The sequence below is a fragment of the Schistocerca nitens genome, chromosome 9 (genome assembly GCF_023898315.1).
Source record: "Schistocerca nitens isolate TAMUIC-IGC-003100 chromosome 9, iqSchNite1.1, whole genome shotgun sequence".
Lineage (NCBI taxonomy): Eukaryota > Metazoa > Arthropoda > Insecta > Orthoptera > Acrididae > Schistocerca > Schistocerca nitens.
In genome coordinates, this window is record NC_064622.1 from 413,615,897 (window position 1) to 413,640,365 (window position 24,469).

The 24,469-nt window shown below is 42.1% G+C and overlaps 1 protein-coding gene across 1 annotated transcript in view; it reads left to right on the forward strand.

The window, feature by feature from the left end:
- Positions 1-24,469, forward strand: part of LOC126203093 (protein still life, isoforms C/SIF type 2) — a 582,152-nt gene that overhangs the window by 496,833 nt on the left and 60,850 nt on the right. The window contains exons 8-11 of the mRNA XM_049937336.1: positions 5,353-5,619; positions 8,510-8,619; positions 14,343-14,525; positions 16,129-16,323. Of these exons, the coding sequence (XP_049793293.1) occupies positions 5,353-5,619; positions 8,510-8,619; positions 14,343-14,525; positions 16,129-16,323 (755 nt within the window). The remainder of the gene's footprint in view (positions 1-5,352; positions 5,620-8,509; positions 8,620-14,342; positions 14,526-16,128; positions 16,324-24,469) is intronic.

Here is a 24,469-nt window from a genome sequence, read left to right on the forward strand (position 1 = left end):
TCGTCAACAGCAAAGAGGTGCCGGAGAATTTTGATACTCTCAGCAGAAGTGGTGCTCATCACGTGGGAGACGTACGGGTATCCCAACCCAGAGTCAATCAGGATGAGCCACTGGGAACCATGAAAGGGCCCTGTGAAATCCAAATGAAGACATTCCCATGGGGCAGCAGCATTTGGCCATGAAAAATACTGGTGCGGGGGTGCGTCTGACATGTTTGGCACATGTTGCAGGCTGACACGAGGGAGACAATGTCTTTATTTATACCGCACCAATAAAAGTGTCGGCGGGCCACACCAATAAATGCGCCGGCGGGCAAGCTGTTTGGTGAGGATGATGTCCCATTGGCCAGTGTGAAGAAGGTCAAGGACCCGAAGGTGCAATGCAGACACAGAACATCAGAATCGCTATGCAAAAGGATAACTCCAATGCGGAATAAGAGACTTTGCTGATGATCTCAAAAGTGCTGGACCTCTGCATTGTCTGATCCTGAGCGGTGACCCAACAGCCTGCATCGGCATCCAACAGAAGCGCGTCCAGAGCTGTGTCCATGTCTGGGTCCACATGGAAGCACACCAAGGGGGAAGCATCAAACTCACGATCCACTACGGCAGGCAGCTGGGACAGAAAATCGATGTTTGCATGCCATTCAGAGGTACGGTAGACAATATCAAAGTCAAACATCACCAGGAAGAGTGCCCAATGCTGGAGATGGCGTCCCGTCTGGGTGGGCGCTGCAGCACCCAGGTGAACAAAGAAACCAAAGGTTTGTGACCAGTCTGCAGTGTGAAATGATGACCATACATGAAATTGTAGAACTTCGTCAGGGCAAAAACCAGCGCCAAAGCTTCCTTTTCAATTTGACTATATTTGGCTTGAGCATCGGTCAATTTTTTGGATGCAAAAACCACAGGCCTCTCAACGCCATCAACCACTTGTGAGAGGACCACACCCAGGCCATAGTCTGAGGCATCGGTGGTGATGATGAGGACAGAGAAGGATCGTAAGCAGTCAGACAAGGAGGGCGGGAGAGAGCTGACTTGAGATGTATGAAAGCCAGCTCATACACCGTGTCCAAAACCCAATTTGCACCCATGTGCAATAACCTGGTCAGGGGCACCAAAATCTCGATGGTGTGGGGTATAAAACGCCAATGATGATGATGTTTGGTTTGTGGGGCACTCAACTGTGCGGTTATCAGTGCCTGTACAAATTCCCAACCTCTGCTCAGTCCACTCTCACCAATTTCATTAATGATGATGAAATGATGAGAACAACACAAACACCCAGTCATCTCGAATCAGGTGAAGATCCCTGACCCCGCCGGTAATCGAACCTGGGCCGCTGTACTTGGGAAGTGAGGATGCGACTGTGAGACCATGAGCTGTGGAATTAAATGCTGATAATAGTTTATTTGACCGAGGATGGACTGTAGTTGCTTTACATTGGTGGGGGGAGGCTGGTTTTGAATCACCTCAATATACTCCTCAGAGGTGTGTAGGCCACTGGCATCAATCATGAACCTGAGATAGCTGACCTCTCATGCAAAAAAGTCATACTTTTCTTTCTGGCAACGCAGTTTAACCTCAGAAAAAACCTGAAACAGCCGGTATAGCTTGTCCACGAGGTCCACTGCTGATGAGCCACTGACGATGACATTGTCCAGATAATTGGCCACCCCGGGTACCTGGCTTGTGAGGCATTCCAAACAACATTGGAAAATAGCAGGGGCACTGGCAATGTGAAACAGGAGGCAGTTGTAAGGGAAAAGGCCACACGAGGTTTCGATGACTAGGATCTGCTGTGATTTCTGGTCCAAAGACAGCTGGAAATAAGCATTGCACAAATCAATTTTGGTGAAAACGGTTGAGCCCGCAAGATGTGTGAGGATGTCATCCACCAATGGGACAGGATAGGCATTGATGATGGACTGAGAATTGACCATGACCTTAAAATCGCCACAGATGTGTAAAGCACAGTTCAGCTTCTCGACTATCACGATAGGCATCGCCCAACGACTGCGTGCGATGAGAAAAAGGATGCCTTCATCCTGTAAGCGGTGAAGTTCCACCTGGAGCCTGTCTCAGAGAGCAAAGGGAACTGGGCAGGCCTTAGAAAAATGAGGAACAGCAGAGGGAAGAAGCTGAACATGTATAGTGAAACCCTTGCATTTTCTGAGCAATGGGGCGATGAGGGAATTGACACCACTTGTTCTGCGTCCTGCACAGATAAACCCAGGGGACAAAAAATTAGTTGCACCAGGGGATCCAACCACCAAAAACTGAGCTGTGAAGGAACAACCATTGTAAGAGATTTGTGTGGAAAAAACGCCATCGACGGATATAGAGTGATTACTGAAACTGTGCAAGGTGCAAGTGTATGGGGATAAAGCCGGCGAACTCAAATGTTGGTATGTGGCACCATCCACAATAGAGACAGATGATGTTGTGTCAATTTGGAAGACCACCGTAATATGCATGACCTCCAAGGTAACGAGAAAATGGGCACCTGATTGGGGAATGATGGAGAATACTTGGCTGTCAATGGAATGCAAGGTTTCCAGCTCTTGATGTGATGATTTGGGATGAGCCTGTGAGTCTGCAGGAAGCGTGGCATCGACACGATGTTTTTGTGAAGCCTGACACACCACAGCGCTAGGGCCTGTTCAGCTGTAAGCCATGCATCTTACTCACCAGTGGAGGCTCTCCGACCATTGGTGGGTCCGTAAACAGTCCAGACAGGATGGAAGCCGGGTGGAAGACTTCCTGTCACAGAGTGGGCCAATGGATTGACAAGGCTCCCACTCAGTGCTAAGCAACTGGCAAGCCGTGAAAACAGCTGGATCAAGACATGGTGGTTGTAGCCTGTGAGACTGTTCAAACGCATGAATGATCAGCAGACAGATGTCAAGAGATAGGTGCATGAAAAACCAGCATACTGCAAATCAACGAAGAGAGATAAGGCTGCTTGCAGGCAATGTCAGTGCACCAGAATTTACAATCGTGGGAGAGACCCTGGAACTTTATAATCTATTCAAGATAAGTCTGATCTGGAGACTTTTGACAAGAAAAGAAAGTCTGACTGGTGGAGGTGACATGTATTTGTGCATCGTACTAAAAAAGGCAGCCCTTAATGTAAGTAAATGAGAGGTCTCGAGGGGGACTGCTCAGGGTTCAATTGTTGAATTTAACGATACACCTGTGGACCAACTGTCGCTAAAAGAAAGCCTGACTTTGATTTTCGTCGTGTATCCCATGTGCCAGTAAATGTTGTTCCAACTGTTCAACATAATTTGACAATGGTTCGACAGACCTATTGAAAGCCAGAAACGTTGGTGGAGCCACGTGCAAAGTGTTCAATTTACCTGTGATGGAATCAACCCTATGGGTTGCTTCTTGCAACGCTGGTGAGTGAGAGAATGTCCAAATGCGTGAGCATTGCCTGAATCTCCTGTAGAGTTTCCACCAAGGACTGAGGAAGCTCCTCAGAGGAGGCCATTCTGTTTGAAAATGAAAGTTGTATCCTTGTCACCAATAACTGTAGTGTCCTGCAGTCAGCATGAAAGAACTAACAGTCAGTTTGGACGCACTTTATTACAATTAAAGAAAAACGCCTTCTTGGCATACACTAAGTTTTAAACGCAGAACAAAAAAAAAAAAATTCTGTGATAGCAAAACAGATAAGGAAACAAGACAGTGGAAGAAAATGCTGACCAAAACTACTCCACAGTAACGGCCTTGCCACAGTGGATACACCGGTTCCCGTGAGATCACCGGAGTTAAGCGCTGTCGGGCGTGGCCGGCACTTGGATGGGTGACCATCCAGCCTCCATGCGCTGTTGCCATTTTTCGGGGTGCACTCGGCCTCGTGATGCCAATTGAGGAACTACTCGACCGAATAATAGTGGCTCCGGTCAAAGAAAACCATCCTAACGACCGGGAGAGTGGTGTGCTGACCACACACCCCTCCTATCCGCATCCTCAACTGAGGATGATAACGGTGGTCGGATGGTCCCGATGGGCCACTTGTGGCCTTAACACGGAGTGCATGCACATGCACAAAACTACTCCACAAAATACAACATGCTATTACAAGACTACGGCGAGTGAATACAAGGCTAGGGCTGGCGTAAGTACTGGCCAGAGCTGTTCTTAGCAGATGGTAAACACTGCCAGTCTGACGGTCTAGGTGTGCTTATAAAGCCAGGTCAGCAGAGTGCTACAGCAGTTCTGACTGGTGGAACACTGTCACATGTTGTCTGGCGAAGTAGTTCTGTGTTCGTTTGGAAATTCTTTTACTGTTTCTGTCCACTGGTAATGTTTCTCTCCGTGCAGAAAGGGGTTAGCAATTTGTCTTGCATGTTGGTTCTGCGGCCCTCTAACAATAAGGGGCTGCTACAACACATTCATTCATTCATTCAGTTTCATTCACATATAATTCTCTGTAAATCGCATCATGAAGGAGAGCATTCAGGTGTGGAGGGAGTCAAGTGATATATGCTCTCAGGGGTGTGGAGGGAGTTAAGTCGTATATTAATAGATCAAAGAAATCTCTTCCACCTATTTCTGGAATGGAGTAACAGCAATATGAATTAAGACAGATTGCAGCTCACCACATATAGTAAATGTTGAACAGCAGACAGACACATTTAAAAGTTAACTAAGTTAAGGGATGAAGACCTTTGTCAGGCTTAAAAAAGCGTTCACTCACAACTGAAACACGCATAGCCACTGTCATCTCCAGGTGCCAACGCCCCATTGGAGTCGCAGACTCAGTGCCCATAGACAACAATGACCATGTGTGTGTGTGTCTAGCCCTGACAAAGGGCTTTGTCTGATAGCTTAGTCTACTTTGAAATGTGCCTCTCTGAATATCTCTTTTATGTGGTGAGTAACAATCTATACTAACTCTTATGACTAACAGTAATCTGCTCCAATTATAATTACAGCAGTTGTTCTTAAGACTGCTTTATATACGTTTTGGGTGTTTGTATACTTATAAAGTAAGAATCTATCTAATATAAAAATTAGTCACATTAGCCAAAATTTGTGTGGCAATAACAAGAACAATAAAAGTTGCCTAAAAGCACACCATTAACTTAAGATATTGATCAATATAATAGTCCTTTTTCAGTGGATGTTGATCACATGACACTCACTGTCTCACACAAGTACATTGAAAAATTATTGGTTATAAGTTTATTCTTGGAGCAGTTTGCAATTTAGAAAATGATGCACACCAGTAAAACTTGCATGCAATCTAGCATTCCATTAAATCCATTGATGCTGTACAGTTCACACTATACAAACCAGTAAATGTAGTAAATAAATTTCTGTATAATAACTTTTTGTACAGGAATAATCAAGGGCGACGAGATCATGGTAATAAATGGTGCTATAGTGAGCGACTTGGACATGATGTATCTCGAGAGTGTTCTCCAAGAAGAACTCGCCCTGTGCATGATGATGAGGTCATCACGGACAGAGCCGCCAGATCTTGTGGGTATTATGCGTGCGACGGACGACATCATCGAGAGCCTCGTCTGCCCACCTCCCCCTTCAGATCCCCCTATCATCAGCGAAGAGATGATATCAGGGCTCATTGTTCCTGCACCCGGGTGGAGTGAGTATTCCTTTCGAACTCCATTACATCCAGAAAAATCAGTAGATTGTTTCATTTGAACTGTACCACTTTCTTTCAAGTTTTTCATCTAGAGAAGTAGTAGATTGTTGAATTTGAATGGCAGCACTAAATTTCGAGCTTCTACTCTTTGCTTAGTTCTGGTGCCCACAATATCAGTTACTGTTCATGGTAGGAACAGTGTCAAAGAATTCAATTAAAATCTCATAAGGCCAAAATTTGCTTGAAAACATGTTATTCATTTAAGTTTTAATAAAATACGTATTATAAAGGCCCAGATAAAATGGGGAATTACATTGACCGAAAGACAAAAAAGGAATTGGAGCTCTAAAGCTCTAAAACAAATGGTTATGGGGCACTCCATCTGAAGACAAAAAGTAACTTATTAAAATGACTAGATGGGCAAGATAACCACAGAGCTAAATAGCAACACTTCCCACAAATATTTATCATCTTCCCACATTCATTAAAGTCCTTTTGGGCTGGGAATGGTGTGTGATTTTTCCATATAATTAGTTTCCCACGTACCTTTCTCTTCATCGGATGATATGGAGGCACTGTTGGTTTGAAAGCTTTAAATCCTTATCCTTCATAGATGCTGCCACCTGTCTCTATGGTAACTACATTATTTTACGTCTTATAGTTAAGTTCATTTTGAAATATTTTTTCTTCTGTGTAAAGAAACTACTCAAAAAATACAGTTTGTGACTGAATATTTTCTGGCTTTTGTTTATGCTCTGATACCTACAAATATTGCTTAAAATACCATATGCAACAGTTGCATCTTGGATGTGTCAATATTGGGCAATGGTTAGATAAATTATTTTCTGTTAATATCAAAATGAAGAAAATCTTACACGAAAATGGAATTTGTGTGTAATGTTTAGAATGATTATAATTAAAGGTACAGTTTCAAAATGCTGGGAAAAAAAGAATTGGTGCTCAGAATAATGAATTGAATATTACCAAACAAGAAGCAAACATTATGGAAACAAAGAAAAGTTAATGAAAATTTCCCCACTAGATGGAACTGTAAGCATCATAACTTAAATGGGTCTGGCTGCAAATGACAGATGAATCACACATTGCATCAGCTGTACTGTCCAATGTGCCAGACTGCATAAGTTTAGCATTCAACAATTGTGGTATGACAGCAAGGTCATACCATATCAGATTGGAAAAATTCATTTTTAATTGTCCTGAGACCAAAAACTACATAAAAGGCAACAATGATATCAGCTTTTAATTGTCCTGAGGCCAAAAAACTCATAAAAAGCAGCAAGGAAATCAATTTTTAACTGTCCTAAAACCAAGAACTGCATAAGAAGCAACAATAAAATCTGTTTCAATTGTCATGAGACCAGAGCAAATCATGTTCAGTATGCTGTTCATCATTTTCTGCCATAAGTTTAAATCAAGAAACAGCATGTTACATAACAGATCTAGTGTCTCAAGGGTCACATTAAGAATGTGTTGCACAATGTGTGCCTTCATTGCAGCTGTGTTTGTAATTGGAGCACTGAATACAGCACCTTCCGGATAACCCTACCAGCCAGAAGTCACATAGGATCCTTGGTAATCCTGGTATTTCCAAAATACCTCTGCAGCAGCTTTTCACTGATACTGTAATGTGCGATGGAGTGCCATGTTACAGTATAACTTTGATGTGTAAGCATTGATTGATGCCTGTACATGCCAAATTTATATTGTCATATATGTCATTATAACTATACTGAGTCTACATGACTACCTGTAATGTACTGATGATCGTTGCACTGTTAGCTGAAATCTGGATTTGCAATAACATACAGATGATATTACAATGGATGCCGACCATCCTTCTGTCCTGGATGACATCACAGTCTTAGGATACAATTATTCTCATGGAATAAAACCTGGTGGGTAGTTTCATATGGATAGCAATGCAAGATGTTTTGTAGAATTTTATGCACCATGGTCACAGGCATATCCAAAGTTCGGGCAATTCCCTGTGCACTGCCTGTTTGCACAGCACTGCTTGAGCCCTCCTGCAATGCTGTGGCCACATCTTCTACTGATGTCACATCAGTCGTTTTCTCCTTCTGCCACCTTACATTTCAAAAGAACATGTCTTTTTGAATTTTATAATAATTTTCTCGAGACTCTTGGTGGACATTTTACCAACACTGTTTTCATACTCTTGAGTACCCGAAACTTCTGCAGAGCTGTTGACACACAGTCACCATTCTTGTAGAAGAACTTTGCCAGTAGCATGTAATCTTTCATTAATACTTTCATGGTGAGTGTCCCATTGCATATTCTGCTGAATACGGTGCCATCTAGTGCCAAAATTTTCATTAAATTTTGTTTCCATAATATTTTCATCTTCTTTGATAGTATTCTGTTCAAATATAATTACAGCATTTTGGAATTGGAACCTTAATTATAATCACCCTGCATTTCACCATGGCATCATCTTAAGTCCTCTTAATGTCTGATTGCTGGAAATTGTTATTAAATTTTGGCCCCAAACAACATTATGAGACAAGAAGCTCAGATAATACTCATCATTTTGCTTGATTTCTTGGTTTTGTATCCTTTACATGACAGAACATTGGCGAACCTTACAAATCCTGTGAAACTTGTTCTTTCTTATACAGTTTACAAACAGCGTATTTTCTATTTCACTTTCTTGTGTATTCTTCAAATTACATTCACAGTGCTATCTGTAAGTCAAAATGGGCTTTTAATATTAATTTTAAATAATATTATTTAACACTTTCCATAGTTTCTGCCAATATTGTAGAATTTTGTTATCCTAAATCATTGACTACCAAATGAAACACAAAATGGAGGTTTTAGTATTTCAAAAAAACAAATTTAAATGTTCCAGGCAAGGAGCTTTACTCTCCCGAGGCGGAGAGCTCTCCTGCTCCTTCTAGTGAAGCTGGCGGAAAAACTACTTCCCGGACGAACTCATTCGAAATAGAAAATCTACTGAAGGTATAAAAAACACAGAATTTTTCATAAGAAAATAACATAAGTGCCAGTGTTCATAGTAAATGCGAATGCCAGCAGAGGAGAAATATATGTGCATTAAACACTGAGTGTGTAACTCAGAAAATTTCAACTTGGATACTGTATTATGTGACTTACAATTTCAAATTGCCTGTGAAGTACTCGAATGCTACATGCCATATGGGTGTAATATATAATTTACTAGCATGCATGTAATGGTGGTAAATTACTCAGTCCAGATTTTAATTTAGGTAGTGATTTTTATATGCATTTGTATTGCATTGTGAGAGGCCACTGCAGCCAGGGGAGAAATTTTCATTTCCTTGAGACAAGTGGCGGGAATTTAGTGAGTTATTGCAATAGATACATCCAGTTTGAGCACAGGTGAAGGACATCCCCTTTGTATCATTAGTGTCTGGAATGTACTTTCTACAATAAAAGTATGGTTTGGTTCTTGTGAAATTTTTGAGTTTTCAGAGAACACTCTTAATAAGAGTTTTTGTGCTAAATTAAATCTTAGAAAGTTTTCTGGGGTTTCAGAAATGCACATGATTGGTACAAGAGTTGATCAATCTGTAGCCACAATACTGTTTGCTGAGAGGCATAATGTTCAATAAATTTTCTGTAGTTGCTCAGGATCTACTAAATCAGGGATTTCGCGGAAAGATATGGAGTGTATAAAGTAAGTTTATTTATCCTGTTGGATGTATAGTCGGGTGATCTGTTTTAGTAGTTGCATGTACTGTGTTCTATGGGGACTGTCAGAGCTACATTTCAAGTGCAAGGAGTTGGCATGATACACTGTTATGTTTTCTTTCACAGATCACTACTAGTGAAGTGAAGATTGGAGAGGCTTGACTTTAATATGCAGTCTCTCTCTCTCTCTCTCTCTCTCTCTCTCTCTCTTTCTCCTCCCCCAACCCTCCCCCCTTCTCCTAAAAAAACTTCTGTTAGAATGTTGGTTTTGCATCAGGTAAGAGACTTTGCTGAAGTTTATTGAAGTGGAAATAAATTGCACTGTTGGGAGCTTAAACATGTCTGCTTCAGTCCACTAGTAGATTAGAAAATGATATATTAAAAGTAGTCCATGAATTTTGTTATTTGGGCTGAAAAATAACTGATGCTGGCTGAAGTAGAGAAGACGTTAAAAACAGACTGGCAAAATCATGAAAAGTGTTTCTCAAGGTAAGAATCTTGATAGCATTGAATATGAATTTAAATGTTAGGAAACCTTTTATGAAGGTATTTTTCTGGAGTGTAACCTTGTATGGAAGTGAAACATGGTCAATACACTATTCAGACAAGAACAGACTAGAAGCTTTTGAAATGTGGTGCTATAGAAGAATGATAAAGATTGGATAGTTAGATCAAAAAGGGGGGGGGGGGGGTGAAGAATGTGGTACAATCTGACTGTAAGAATGGATTGTTTATCACCATAGCATGCTCTGTTCTGTGCAGAAGGCCAAGTAAAGATACCTAACCACACTTTTCTTATGGTGTCCCGATTGCATGCTAATTGACCTCTTTTTAAATGTATTTACCTCAGCATTGCATATCATCCTGCTTTCTGGAGGGTTGATTTCTGCAAGACCGACCTGCTTGTGTTTTCAAAAAGTATGATCATGCGATGCACTCTCTCCATTATATAGTAAATCAAAGGAAAAGTACTCTCCTTTTCCAGAGAAAGGTTTCGATTGATGAGCTGATAAGAGAAAATTTAACTTTCAATAGAAGACCATTTACTTTGAAGCATGGTGGTTTCTTAAAACAGTACAAACTACATAAAACTTCCCACACTTCCAACTGCACCTGGCACAAAAGCAGAGAGTGTCAAATGTTAATCTTGCCATGGGTCTTACACATTACTTCATTACTCACATGATTTCACCTAATGTTAGAGAACTTTACATTGCTTTTTGTGACCCAGCAGTCCTCAACAATTTCAGTTACTGTCAGGAAGGCACAAACATGAGACATTAGCATGTCAGAGACTTATGTGGCATGTGAGGCAAGTTGCATAGCTGTGTCATCATTGCTAACACCAAGTGATGCCATTATAGCTGCTGCTGGAATGAACTGCCAATGCTTAAAGCTGCTCTCAATGTAATACAGCATGAAGAAAAGCCTGGTAGGTTCTCTGTGGCTCTTTTCATGTTTAACTTCACAAAATCTATTTCAATTTTTTAAACACTCACACTGACTTCCGAAAAGTGCGTGGTCCCAAAAAAACGAGAAGGTGCTCCTACTCATAATCTTGGTTCAGTGAGGAGTAACTATTTTATTTTTACTAGACCTTTTCCTGCCAGTACCTATAAAACTGTATGAAGTTAATTTCTACACCTTGCCTCATGTCCTGCTCTCCAACTCTAAAAAGAGCCCTTGTCAGATCTAAAAAAGCTTTGCAAATGTCTCTCCTGCCTGTAAAAACTGATGGTCTCTTTCTTCCAGGGAAGCAGTTGTTCCTGTGGGAAATCTACATCTTAACTTGAAGAAATAGTAATTGTATTCCTCTACCAATGTTGTCTAGAAGCTTACCAGTTGCTATGTATACCTTTCCAGAAACAGTACACTGTAAAGTTGGCCATGTTGGCTCTTGATGTTTTCACACTTATCCTCTCCTCTGATGCATAATTCGAAACCACATTAGTTCATGAAATTAATTATGTGCAAACAAAATAAAAGTTTCCTACCAAATTGTCTGTTTTGAACTTGACCAAATTGAGATTACTTTAGCTCACGAAATCAGTTAATCAGTAATCACTGTGGAATGAGGTGGAATGGAGCATTGAACTATCTTTGTGCCAGGCTAGGCTATAGGTTGATGGGATCAAAGAGTCTTCAGTTAGGTAATGGAAAGAAGTGTGAAGGGCAAACATTGTAGAGGGTGACCAAGGCTCAAATACAGTAAGTGGGATCAACTGCATGTAGGATGCAGTAGTTATGCAGAGATAAAGAGGCATGGAGAGGATAGACTCGCATGAAGAGCTACAGCAAACCAATCTTTGGAATGGAGACAACAACAACAACAGTTGGTTCTTATAGTGAGTCCAAGTGTAGTGACATGCCTAAAAGGCCCACAGTGATGTAGGAACTGTGAAGGTCTGTGGAAGGATAGTGGCCCTTCCCAAAACACTTTCACAAGTACAGTAGTGCAGGAAGATGGTTCATATCAATCTGTAAATATTCCTAAGCTGATCTGAGCATTATCACTTTGCATAGCAAAACAGCATATTTCACATGTGGACAATGACAGTGGGTGATATTCTAATGGCTTCCTGGCAAGAAGTGAAGGAATGTTAAACAGTGAAACAAATAAATAGTTAAGGAATGATAGCAATGGTCATGTTACTTTCTCGGCCACATATTTATGAAAATAGCTTGTGAAATCCACTCACACCCCTGGAAGTCCATTCAGTCATAAAACATATCATACAAGGAGAGTGGCCAACCTCAGATCGAATCTGGACAAATTAATAATGAGAGCTGGTGTACCAACCAGCCCAGATGTGGCTTTCAGGTGGTTTCCTACACCCCACTAGATGAATACTCAGCTGGCACCCAAGTCCCGCCTCAGTTACATGATACACAAACATTTAGAAAACTTTTGCTCTCTTTTACATGAATAAAACTGCATGCAGACAATTGTGGTACACATATTATGCCCTGGGGGGATGGGTGGCAATGGAGTGGCAATAGGAAGGGCATCTGGGCACCCTTTAAATTAGCCATGTCAAATCCATGCTGACTGTGTGCCAATGGGGAACAAAGGTAAAAGAAAGAGAAGTCATAAATCAACTGATAAAATTCCATGAGCATGCTGACATTATAGACAAATTTAATGACTGTCATTATTTATAGCCACAGTAGGTGAACAAGGTCTGTTCAGAAAATTCTGAAACTTTGTCCACAAAATGTTCCTACCCTTATGTTTTACTTATTGTGCAAGACCTCCTTCAAAATACTCTCCAACACAATAGATACGCTACTCCCAGTGCCCTTTACACTTCCAGAAGCAGTCTTGGTACATCTCTTGCTGAATCACACAAAGCGTCATCTGCAAATTTTTTTGTCTCATCTATCATTGTGAGCCTTCATCCTTTCAATGGGGTTTTCAAGTTTGAAAATAAGAAAAGGTCCACAGAGGCCAGATCTGGAGGGTGCAGAGGATGAGGCAGCACAGTGATTTCATTTTTTATGCAATAGTTGTGCACGAACAGGGATGAATGTATGGGTGCATTATTGTGATGCAAGAGCTATGAATTGTCTTGCCCCATCTCAGGCTGTTTCCGTCTCACATTTCCTTGCTGACATTGCAACATGTCTCGATAGTACGATTGATTAACAATGTCTCCCTGTGGCACAAATTCACAATGAACTAATCCTTCAAAGTCAAAGAAAACTATCATCATTGGTATCTGACCTGTCCTGATGAGCTCTTTTTGGTCTTGGAGGACCTTTCCCAACCCATTGTGAAGAGTTAACCATGGTCTCAACATCATAATCTCATCATGATAGACCCACATCTCATCACCAGTTATGACCCTCTTAAAGAACATCTCATTCTCATTTGCACAATCCAAAAGCTCTTCACAAATTGTGAGGCGAAGCTCTTTCTGGTCGTGACTCATGAGCCATGAGAACGTGATGCTACATGATGCATTCCAAGATGCTGTGTCAGGATTTCATAACATGATCCAACAGAAATGTTACATTCATCTGCAATTTCTCAGTCAGTCTTCAATTGGCATGCAAAATTTCATTGACGTTCCTGACATGAGTGACGTCAGTAGATGTTGAAGGGCATCCTGAATGAGGGTCATCTTTAATTTCTGTCGGGGCAGTTTTTAAGCCACATGAACCATGTGTAACACCAAGTACAGCTTAATCATTCATCACCATAGGCTTCCTGTGTCATTTGGTGTGTCTCTGTAAAGGTTTTCTTGATTTTTACGCAAAATTCAGCGCAGATATGTTGCTCCACTTACTCTGCCATCTCAAAATTTGCAAAACTGTGCGACACAATGTTCTACTCAATACAGCACTGAATGATAACTAACAGACATACAACATTGAAACTTCCAGCAGTTACACATTAAACAAAGGCGTGTGCAGGGATGCCAACCACATTTCGCATGAAATTACAAATGTTCCAGAATTTTTTGAACAGACCTTTTATACAAGCTACAATACTCAAAAAATTAAACTGCATGCAGAACCATGAGTTTCTTATAATGAAATTAAAGATAGAGCACCAAAAGAAATATTAACAGATCAATTTGCCCGCATCTCATGGTCGTGCGGTAGCGTTCTCGCTTCCCACGCCCGGGTTCCTGGGTTCGATTCCCGGCGGGGTCAGGGATTTTCTCTGCCTCGTGCTGGCTGGGTGTTGTGTGCTGTCCTTAGGTTAGTTAGGTTTAAGTAGTTCTAAGTTCTAGGGGACTTATGACCACAGCAGTTGAGTCCCATAGTGCTCAGAGCCATTTGAACCATTTTTTGAACAGATCAATTTCTAATGACAAACACATTCTTCTTAAAGCTCAAAATTCCATAAAAGGTCTTAAAAATATTCTATTTAAGTATTGTTACATATTGGAACCCAGACATTAATAACATACAGCATTCTTATCAATTTGAAAATATATATTTTTGTTCATTATTTTATGTCTACATTGGACTAAAGAATTTTTACTTTTTGCATATATTTTCAGACTGCAGAGCAAGTGACAGGCTTCTGCCGATCTCCTGTAGAAACTCGTAAGTCTAGTCCTACAGGTAGTGTCACAAGCAGCCAGTCACAAGCTCTGCTTACACCTAGCCGCCAACTTACTGATGCTGAAAAACTTCGCAAAGTTATTCTCGAACTTATTGATACTGAACGCACTTATGTTAAGGTAAGTACATGATTTTCTTTTGAAAGTGAATGCTGATATAAATGTGCAGTAATAAATTAATGTGAAACCTGTTGGACATAAATTGAGTAATATTTTTGAAGCGTAAAGCATATTTTAATGGTTGCCATTTACCATTTAGTAATAAACAAGATAAAGGGAGAAATAAGAAGTGGTGTGTGTGTGTGTTCATCTTCATCCAGTCATAACCTGAAGACAATTCTATACTAATACTCCAAGTGACTCTGCTACAGAATGTTTAATTTGAAATCACATTCAGTGTTCCTGATTTAATGTTCCACAGAATCCCACACCATTGCAGTCAAATTCAGATGTGTTTCTTTCTGAATGCCACAAACAATTCTGTCTTATGTCATATTTTGGTCCAATCCAGTAGTCACAATTGTCTGTTGCTGCTCTCTTAATCACATTAAGTAGCACTACTAGTATGGTGTATACTGCAAGGAAAGAAGCAAATATTATTAGAAAAATAACTCTCGAAATAAATAATTTTTCTTTATAGATACCTCAATACTAATTCAAATTGTGGTAAAAAATTGAAGGAAAGAATTACACTTCCAGATGACATAGCTTTATAATGATAAATACTTTGCAGAAGAAGGACAATGCTATGAAATGTGTGCTAATAGCAGTGTTGCTATAAATCTTACATTACACTGCACTGCACTGTGAACAGCGGTGAGGAGCACATCCTCTGTGTAGCACATCCTCATAGATCATAGATAACTTCCTCGTCTTTGAAAATCCTTAAATGATAACTAATGCTAACCAGTAATTGTAAGTTATTTATATAAAAAATGAACAGTAATTGTTCTATCACAATTCTATGGGGCATGCCCAAAATTACTTCCATTTCTGTGTAACACTCAGCAATGGTAATCACAGACCTGTTTAGATATTACATGTGAACATATGTCTTGTAGTAAAACTGTGACCAAATAATTCATACTCTGTTGTTACTGTCACTTCCCACCAGTCCTTTCACCACATTATAGCTAGCTGTAAAAGTTAATTGCCATGCTACACACGAGTGGGTGAGCTTTAATGTCACTAGCAGAAGTTTTGTGGTCATAATGACAAGTATTTTTTTAGCATTTATTGTCCTTTGTAGATGTGAAAATGACATGTTTAATATTTTGTAAATTTTGGGATTTGGTTAACAAAGCCACATTATCTAATATGTGCTTAATTTCTTTATAATTATCCATTCTCTTTGCTGTTGTACTGTGTCAAACTTACTTCACTTTTACATTGTGTGCAATGTGTCACATTGTATGGTGCTGTAATAGCTGTCATAGTATTTTAGCTGCCACTTCCTTCTCACTCCAAGAAAATAATATAACTATTTTCTGATAAAACTTTGTGACTATCAGGTCTTGGTTTAGAGGCACCATGTCACCACTGTTAACACTGCAGAAACTCAGGTTTCGCTTTGACTGCTGACTTTGTCATGTTGCAAGAACATATCACGTCTGTAATATCAAAGATGTGTGGGTTCATATTGAGATACATTGCACAAAATGTAATGATTAATTGTGTTGTCCCATACTACTACAGTAATGTGTAATGACTGAATTTGTTTCAGCACCTGAATAATCTATTGGAGAATTATTTAGAACCACTGAAGAAAGAAACATTTTTATCAAATGCAGAAATTAATGCACTTTTTGGAAACATCCAAGAGATTGTAGCATTCCAAAGACAATTTCTTCAGAACCTGGATGAAGCTCTAGAAATGGAACCTGATTTCAACAAGTTTGAGCATCCTAGCCAATTCAAAGTGCGTATAACTCAAGATTTCTCATTTCTAACATATTACATGCTTCAAATATGATTATACTTCTGTAATCATAAATCTTTGAAAATGGATTGTAATCAGAATGCTTCAAACCACTGGTCTATAGTTTCTAGCTACAAACAGTGTCATGATCTAATAATAACAGTACTGTGAGTAGTGCTGTAGCAGCCACTACAGTGGATTGTGAATATCATATTGTTGTGACTCGCCGATCATTCAAAGCGCCGCCGCGCAATTACGTGCATCCTCTATGTGCGGCGCTGTCTGCCAGCCATGCAGCAGCTGCGCCACCTAAGCGACCAGCCGAGCAGCGGCCGCTAGACTGGGACTCAGTGCTCATTCGAATGCTAACGTGTACACGTCTTGCTTGTCAACTTACTCTGTGACTTCTATGTGTTGTGTCGTTCTGAAATATATTTGTTAAACTTGATGAGGTAGTAGATTTTTCCTTTTCATTGTTGACCCACAGGGTTCCATGGCTACTGTCGAGCAATTATTCCAAAATCTCCTTGAACAGCAAACGCTTCTAACAGCGGCGATTCGCGATTTCGTCGCGGCGTCAAATGCGGGGCGTTTCTCGTCGTTGGCTGTACCTCCTTTTCCTCCTTATGATGAGATGGCGGAAGACTGGTCTGGTTATGAAAAACGTCTTCGACAGCACTTCTTGGCATTTCATGTCACGGACGAACAACCATGTAAGTCTCTGTTCCTTTCCTGGATTTCACCTCAAATGTATCGGTTGTTGTCGCAATTAGCTCCTTTGAAGGATTGTGCATCTTTGTCCTTTGCTGAAATGTGCTGACTTCTGTCTGTCTATTTTCAAAAGCAGACGCATGTGGTAGCCTCTCATGTTGCCTTTTATCGTTGTCAAAAACAGCCACATCAGTCCTTTTGCGCTTGGGCTGCTGAACTTCACGGCCTCAGTCGAAAGTGTCAATTTGTTACTGACGTTCACAAAGAATCCTATGCCAATTTCATGGTACGGGATGCTATTATCCGGTCGGCACCCAACAAAGAAGTTCGGCAACGTGCCCTTCAGTTGGCGAATCCGACTCTAGATGAAGTTCTCTCCATTGCGCAGTCTTTTGAAATTTCTCGCACTGCTGGGGTGCAAATAAAAGCATGGGGTGATGTCGGGGAAATACAACCTCTGTGCACTGTTGACGACGCGTGCGGCGTGTCCCCGCCGGCCGACGTGGCCGCAGTGCGCTCCCACGCGCAGCTTCGGCCTCACCGTAAACAACCCGCTAAGAAACTGCAGCAAAACCCCCGGCAACTTCCTTCATGTCCGCGGTGTTTTACGAAACATTCACGTGAGGATTGTCCCCAATATTGGGCTGTGTGTCACAATTGCAAAAAGAAAGGTCATGTGTCTTCTGTTTGCAAATCCGACCGCATACATGATGTTCATGAACGTGACGCTGATTCTGATTCTGTGTTGTCTGTCAATTGCACTTCTTCCCTTTCAGGGAAGTTATTCCTCAATGTCCAAATCCTTGGTCGAGATGTTCGCATGCAGGTGGATACTGGTTCTGCTGCCACTATAATTAATTCTCAGACGTATCTTCAGTTGGGTTCTCCACTCCTGTCACCTGTCACTCGGCAATTACGGACGTACAATAAACAGAAGATTTCTCTCTTGGGACAGTTTAACGCTGAGGTATCTTACAAATCCTTCGTTTGCACTGTTCCCATATTTGTGGTCGACCAGAGCAATGCTGAAAATCTTTTTGGTTTCGATGCCTTTCGCGTTTTTGGGTTCTCCATAGATGACTCTGTCAATATTGTCTCTGATGCTATTCCTTATGCTCAACTGGATTCCTTGTCGATGACATTTTCGTCCCTTTTTTTCTCCTGGGTTAGGCCGTGCAAACGACTTTGAAGCTCATATCACGCTCAAACCCACTGCTCAGCCTAATTTTTTTCGGGCTCAGCCCATTCCTGTGGCCCTTCGTGATTGGGTAAAACGGGAGTTGGATCATCTCACTGCTTCAGGGGTCTTGCTTCCTGTCACTTCCAGTGAGTGGTCCTCTCCTGTCACTGCTTCAGGGGTCTTGCTTCCTGCCACTTCCAGTGAGTGGTCCTCTCCTGTCATTGTCATTGCTAAGCCAAATGGTGATATTCGTCTTTGTGGCGATTTCAAAGCCACTGTCAATGCCCAATGCCTCATCGACGCTTACCCTATGCCCCGTCCTGAAGAACTGTTCACTAAACTTGCTGGAGGCCAGTATTTTTCTAAAATTGACCTGTCAGAAGCTTATCATCAACTTCCTCTCGACGCTGCTTCCCGGCAGTTTCTGGTCCTTAACATGCCTTTCGACCTCTATCAATACCAATGCATGCCATTCGGGGTTGCTAGCGCCCCTGCTCTCTTTCAGCATTTCTTGGAACAATTATTGCTCCCTGTCCCTGGGTGTATCAATTACATGGACGACATTGTTGTCACTGGCTCCACCACTGAAGAACATCTTCAAAATCTCCGCACACTTTTTCATGTCTTACAGACTGCCAGTCTTAAGTGTAATCTTCAGAAATCACAATTTTTTCAGGCATCTATCACGTACTTGGGGTTTCAACTCTCTCGGGAGGGTATTCGTCCGCTTCAGCAAACTGTCGCTGCAATTGATGCCCTTCCTCACCCTACATCTGTTAAGGAACTGCAGGCCTTCTTGGGGAAAATAGCATACTATCACATGTTTTTACCGTCTGCGGCTTCGGTGGCTCAGCCGTTGCATCGCCTGTTGCATAAAAACGTGCCTTTTCACTGGTCCACGTCATGCGATGCGGCTTTCCAGAAATTGAAGACTATGCTGAAACAGGCCCCATGCCTGGCTACTTATCGACCTGGCCAACATCTTGTTCTTGCCACAGATGCCTCTCAATACGGGGTCGGGCAGTCCTTGCGCACCGTTTTTCTGACGGTTCAGAACAATCCATTGCTTATGCCTCCAAAACGCTCACGGATGCCCAACAAAAGTATTCTCAAATTGAAAAAGAAGTTTTGGCCATTATTTATGCTCTTCATAAGTTTGGTGTTTTTCTCTATGGCTCAAAATTTCATCTTGTTACGGATCACAAACCACTTGCTTCCTTGTTTCATCCATCAACGTCACTTCCCGATGAGGCTGCACACCGCCTCCAGCATTGGGCTCTTTACTTGTCTTGTTTCAATTATGAGATTCATTTCCGGCCAACGGCTCAACATGCAAATGCTGATGCTCTGTCTCGCCTTCTCATGGGTCCTGATCAGGCATACAATAGGGACGAACTTTTGTGTTTCCACCTGGATGTGCCGAGCAGCGGGTTGTGGATGGGTTCCCCATCACTGGGGTCAGGCTGGCGGCTGCTACGAGTTCTGATCCTACCCTCTTCTGGGTTTTACGCTGTATTCAGAAGGGTTGGCCAGACCGCCTGTCTGCTAAGACTTCTGATCCATTGCGGAACTACTACGCTTTGCGCTACCGCCTCACGGCTAGGGATGGTGTTATCCTCCTCTCCACTGACAATGCTTCACCGCGTGTCGTGGTACCTGCGTCTTTGCGTGCTTTGGTCTTGCACCTCCTTCACCAAGGGCACTGGGGTGTGTCTCGCACAAAATCTGTGGCGCGCCGTCATGTGTACTGGCCTGGCATCGACTCTGAAATAGCACACATGGTTGCTGCCTGCGGCCCTTGTGCGTCACAGGCCGCTGCCCCGAAGTCATCTTTGTCACCGTGGCCTTCGCCTGAGAAGCCCTGGGAGTGCATTCATGCTAACTTTGCAGGACCCTTTTTAGGTACTTATTGGCTCCTCGTAATTGACGCCTACTCTAACTTTCCTTTCATTGTCCGTTGCACGTCGCCTACCACCGCGGCAACCACCAGTGCTCTCAGCTGCATTTTTTCTTTGGAAGGCCTCCCCTCTACTCTTGTTACTGATAATGGTCCGCAATTTGCCTCTTCCGAATTTGCGGATTTTTGTGCTCGTCACGGCGTTATGTTTTTCACAGCCCCGCCATTCCATCCACAATCAAACGGTGAGGCTGAACGACTGGTCCGCACGTTTAAGGCTCAGATGCGGAAACTTCTGACTTCTTCTGCTGCTGCTGATGCACTTCTCCAGTTTCTGGCGTCTTACCATTTCACCCCCATGGGCGACCACAGCCCGGCTTACATGGCCGACAGCCCCGCACACTACTTCATCTTCTGAGGCCTCCCACCTCACGGCCGCGGGTGCCTTCCCTTGGCCGGTTCACCACCGATGACCTCGTCTAGGTATGGGGATATGGCAGGCAGCCAAAATGGAGCCCAGGCCACATCTTACGACACCGTGGCAGACGCCTGTATGAAATCCAGATGGACACAGGTGTTGCAGTGCGTCATTCGGACCAGCTTCGGCCTGGTGTGCTGGCAACGCCTGTTCCGAATACCGCTACACCACCTTCGACTCTACCTGATGCTTGGGATCTTAGCATCTCTCAATACTCACAACGCAGCCCTCTCACCGTCATCGCGATGCCAGCACAAGAACGGATGCCACCAGGAGACGTGCCCATGCAGGAACCGGATGACCATCCTCTGTCAGAGCAAATCTACTCGCCTCCTCCTCCAACGGACGCCGACACATCACCCATGTCTCCTGTCATATCAACTGGACTTGCCGCAACGGGCAGATTGGTGCAGGGGGCCCCAGCAGATTCGACCCCTACGTCTCCTGTCATCTCGACCCGTTATCATCGGGGACACTTCCGTCCGTACGGGAAACTCCTCCTCGAGACTTTACGGCGAGTCAAACAATGCCTATGGACATTAGCCATCTCCAGGACACCTCCATCAAGACCAGTGCAACAATTTCAAAGGGGGGGAAAGTGTTGTGACTCACCGATCGTGCAAAGCACCGCCGCGCAATTACGCGTGTCCTCTACGTGCGGCGCTGTCTGCCAGCCATGCAGCAGCTGCGCCACTTAAGCGGCCAGCCGAGCAGCGGCCGCTAGACTGGGACTCAGTGCTCATTCGAATGCTAACGTGTACACATGTCTTGCTTGTCAGCTTACTCTGTGACTTATATGTGTTGTGTCGTTCTGAAATATATTTGTTAAACTTGACGTTATAACACATATTATGCTGTCTAAGTTGTTTGTTTTAAAATGTGGAATGAAACAGTTCTGTGCTTATAGTGGGAGCTATGTTTGACTCTTCAGAGATTATTCATTGAAGTGTGAAGTGAAGGAAGGAAAATAATTATCTGTGTCACAGAATGCTGCTTTGATAACTGATATGGTTTTTACCACAGTGAATACTTTTATTCAAAATGAACATGTCAATAGGGCACATTCACGAAACATTAAGCATTAGTTATCTCTGAGAATTATTTTACTTTCATACACCTGTAGTTGTAGTACTGTGTATTGTTCTTGCAGTTTGTTGCCCCTACAGTTCTCTCCTCCCTTTGACAGTAATGTTCTCCACAAAGATTTTCTCTACTAACATTCCTCTGTCCCTCTGCAAGCCATTAAAAAAAGTTTGATGAATACTATTTGCATTTCAGATATCACTCACTAATACTTATCATACACACGCAACTTTTGAATTTTGCATAGCTGTACCTTGGTGATATTTTATCACCATCAAACTGTATTTTATATATTTTCTTGATCAATTACTTATATTTTTTTACATAGTGAAATGTACTTTTGTATTTTTACATAGTGAAATATACTTTCTTATGCATAGGGCAGAACAGGAGTTTTGAGATTCTCTTTCAACTTTAAATTTCTATACAGGATACTGATTTTGTTGCTACATGTAAATGTAAAAATAAAAAAATGTTGGCAAGACAGTAAACGACTAAATGTAAATTGTTTCACATGCAGTAATATAAATGAATCAGTGGAAAATTGTGGGCTATGACTGGGAACTTGATTTTAAGAAGAGATACAAAACTGAATTATGATTAAAGCCAGCAAGTAAATGAAGAAAGATATAAGATTCTGCATTAGGGTAGCCAATTTTCAACTCTGAGATGGACTTATTGAATTCCCTATATGTTGAGAACTAAACCATTCATTTAGTGACAGCATGCTGAACATTGTTTTAAAACTATCTGCTTGATACTGCTCTAAAATTGTACACACTTGTAGACTGTGGCAGGAAGGAAGTACATAATTTATTCATATCAAGTCATATTTCATATATAACAATGGAAAGTCCTGGTTGGAGTATCAACAATTATGAAAAAGATAGATTGCTACTCATCATAAAGGTGAACACTGAGATGAAAACAGACACAATGAAAATACTCTTATACACTAAGCTTTCGGTCAAATTTTCCTTCAGAAAAGAAGAGAAAACACACACAGATCAAAATAAGCAGATGTACCTCATGCACACATGACTGCTATCTCTGGCCTCTTCAGCCAAACTGCAATTGGTGCAGTGAATAAAATCAGCAATCTGGAGTGGGGCAGGGAAGGAGGGGGGGCAGGGGGGGGGGGGTAGAAGAGCTCCATCTTGCACAGCATACAGGGACTAAAATATGTCAGGACAAGGCTGCCAGGGGCAGCATCAGAAGGCTGTGGGTGTGTGGGAAAGGGGGGGGGGGTTGAGTGGAAGGGAAGCAGGGAGGGGAAAAGACCAATGGGTGCACTGGCAGAGAGTGGTGATGAGATGGGAATTGGGAGGATATTATAGGACAGAGGGTGCAGAAACTGTTGGGTAGAGGCTGTAGGGACAATAGGTTATTGTAGGTTGAGGCTGGAATAATTTCAGGAGTGGAGAGTGTGTTGTAAGGATAACTCCCACCTGTGCAGTTCAGAAAAGCTGCTTGTGGAAGAGAAGATATGAATGGCTTGGGTTGTGAAGTAGCTGTTAAAATCAGACATATTACGTTCAGCTGTATTTTGTGATACAGGGTGTTCTACTTTGCTCTTGGTCACAGTTTGGCATTGGCCATTCACCCTGGTGGACAGCTGGTTGGTAGTCATACAAATGTAATACCAGCTCGCTACAATCATTGCACAACTTTTTAATTTGGTATGACTACCAACTAGCTGTGCACCAGGATGAATGGCCACAGTCAAATTGTGGTCAAGAGTGAAATGGATCATTCTGTTGTACAAAATGCAACTGAACATAAGATTGTTGATTTTAGTGTGTGCTTCACAACCCTGGCCAACTGTTTCCTCCCCTTGTTGAAATCAACAGTGGTATCAGCGTGCACACGCTCTCTATGTCTATAGGCATACATAGTGTATAGCCTGATTTTTTCCTTGACTGTGGAAATAGCCACTAGCTTGCTAGGTGTTGACAAGTGAACATGTATAACTGGTAGTCATCAGATTTTGTGTTGTGGGCAAAATGACAGAAATAGTGGAACAATGTTATTGCATCACAGTTTGTTGTAACCTGGTGATGCTCAAGTTGAAACAGTTTGCAAGATTCAACAACAGTTTGGGGGTAAAGCAATGGGTACCGCATAGATAAAGGAGTGGTACAACAGCTTCAGAGATGGCCACTCATCAGTGAAGAGTGAAGCACATTCAGGTAGGCCCTCAGCATCCACAAATAAGGTTGTTAATGATCATGTAAGGACCCTGGTGATGCAGGGTAGATGAATCTAATCATAGAACTTGCCGACAAGGTTAAAGTTAGTTCTGAATCCATTAATTCAATTTTAACAGAACGTTTGTATCTCATAAAGATTCCAGCAAAATTTGCACCAAAGCTGCTCACAACTGAGCAGAAGCACCTTTGTTTGAGATTGCAGAGGGCGTGCTGGATACTGTAAACAGTAATGTCAATTTTCTTAACATAGTGATCACTGGTGAAGAGCCCTGGGCAGAGCCACAGCAATATGAAAGTAATGCTGACTGTCTTTCTTTGATTCCGGTGGTGTAGTCCCTCATGATTACACCCCAAAAGGTATTAACATCAATAATGAGTAGTACCAAGAGGTCCTGCATTGCCTTTTTGAAGCAGTGAGATGCAAACTGCTGGACTTTTGGCCAGTGGGCAGTTGACACCTTTACCACAGTAACACACTTGCTCATCATTCTCAATTAATTCAGGGTTTTTTGGTCAAAACAACACAGCTGTGGTTCGTCAGCCTCCTTATTCCATTTGTCAGCCTGCTCTCTCTCCTAGCCTAGCAC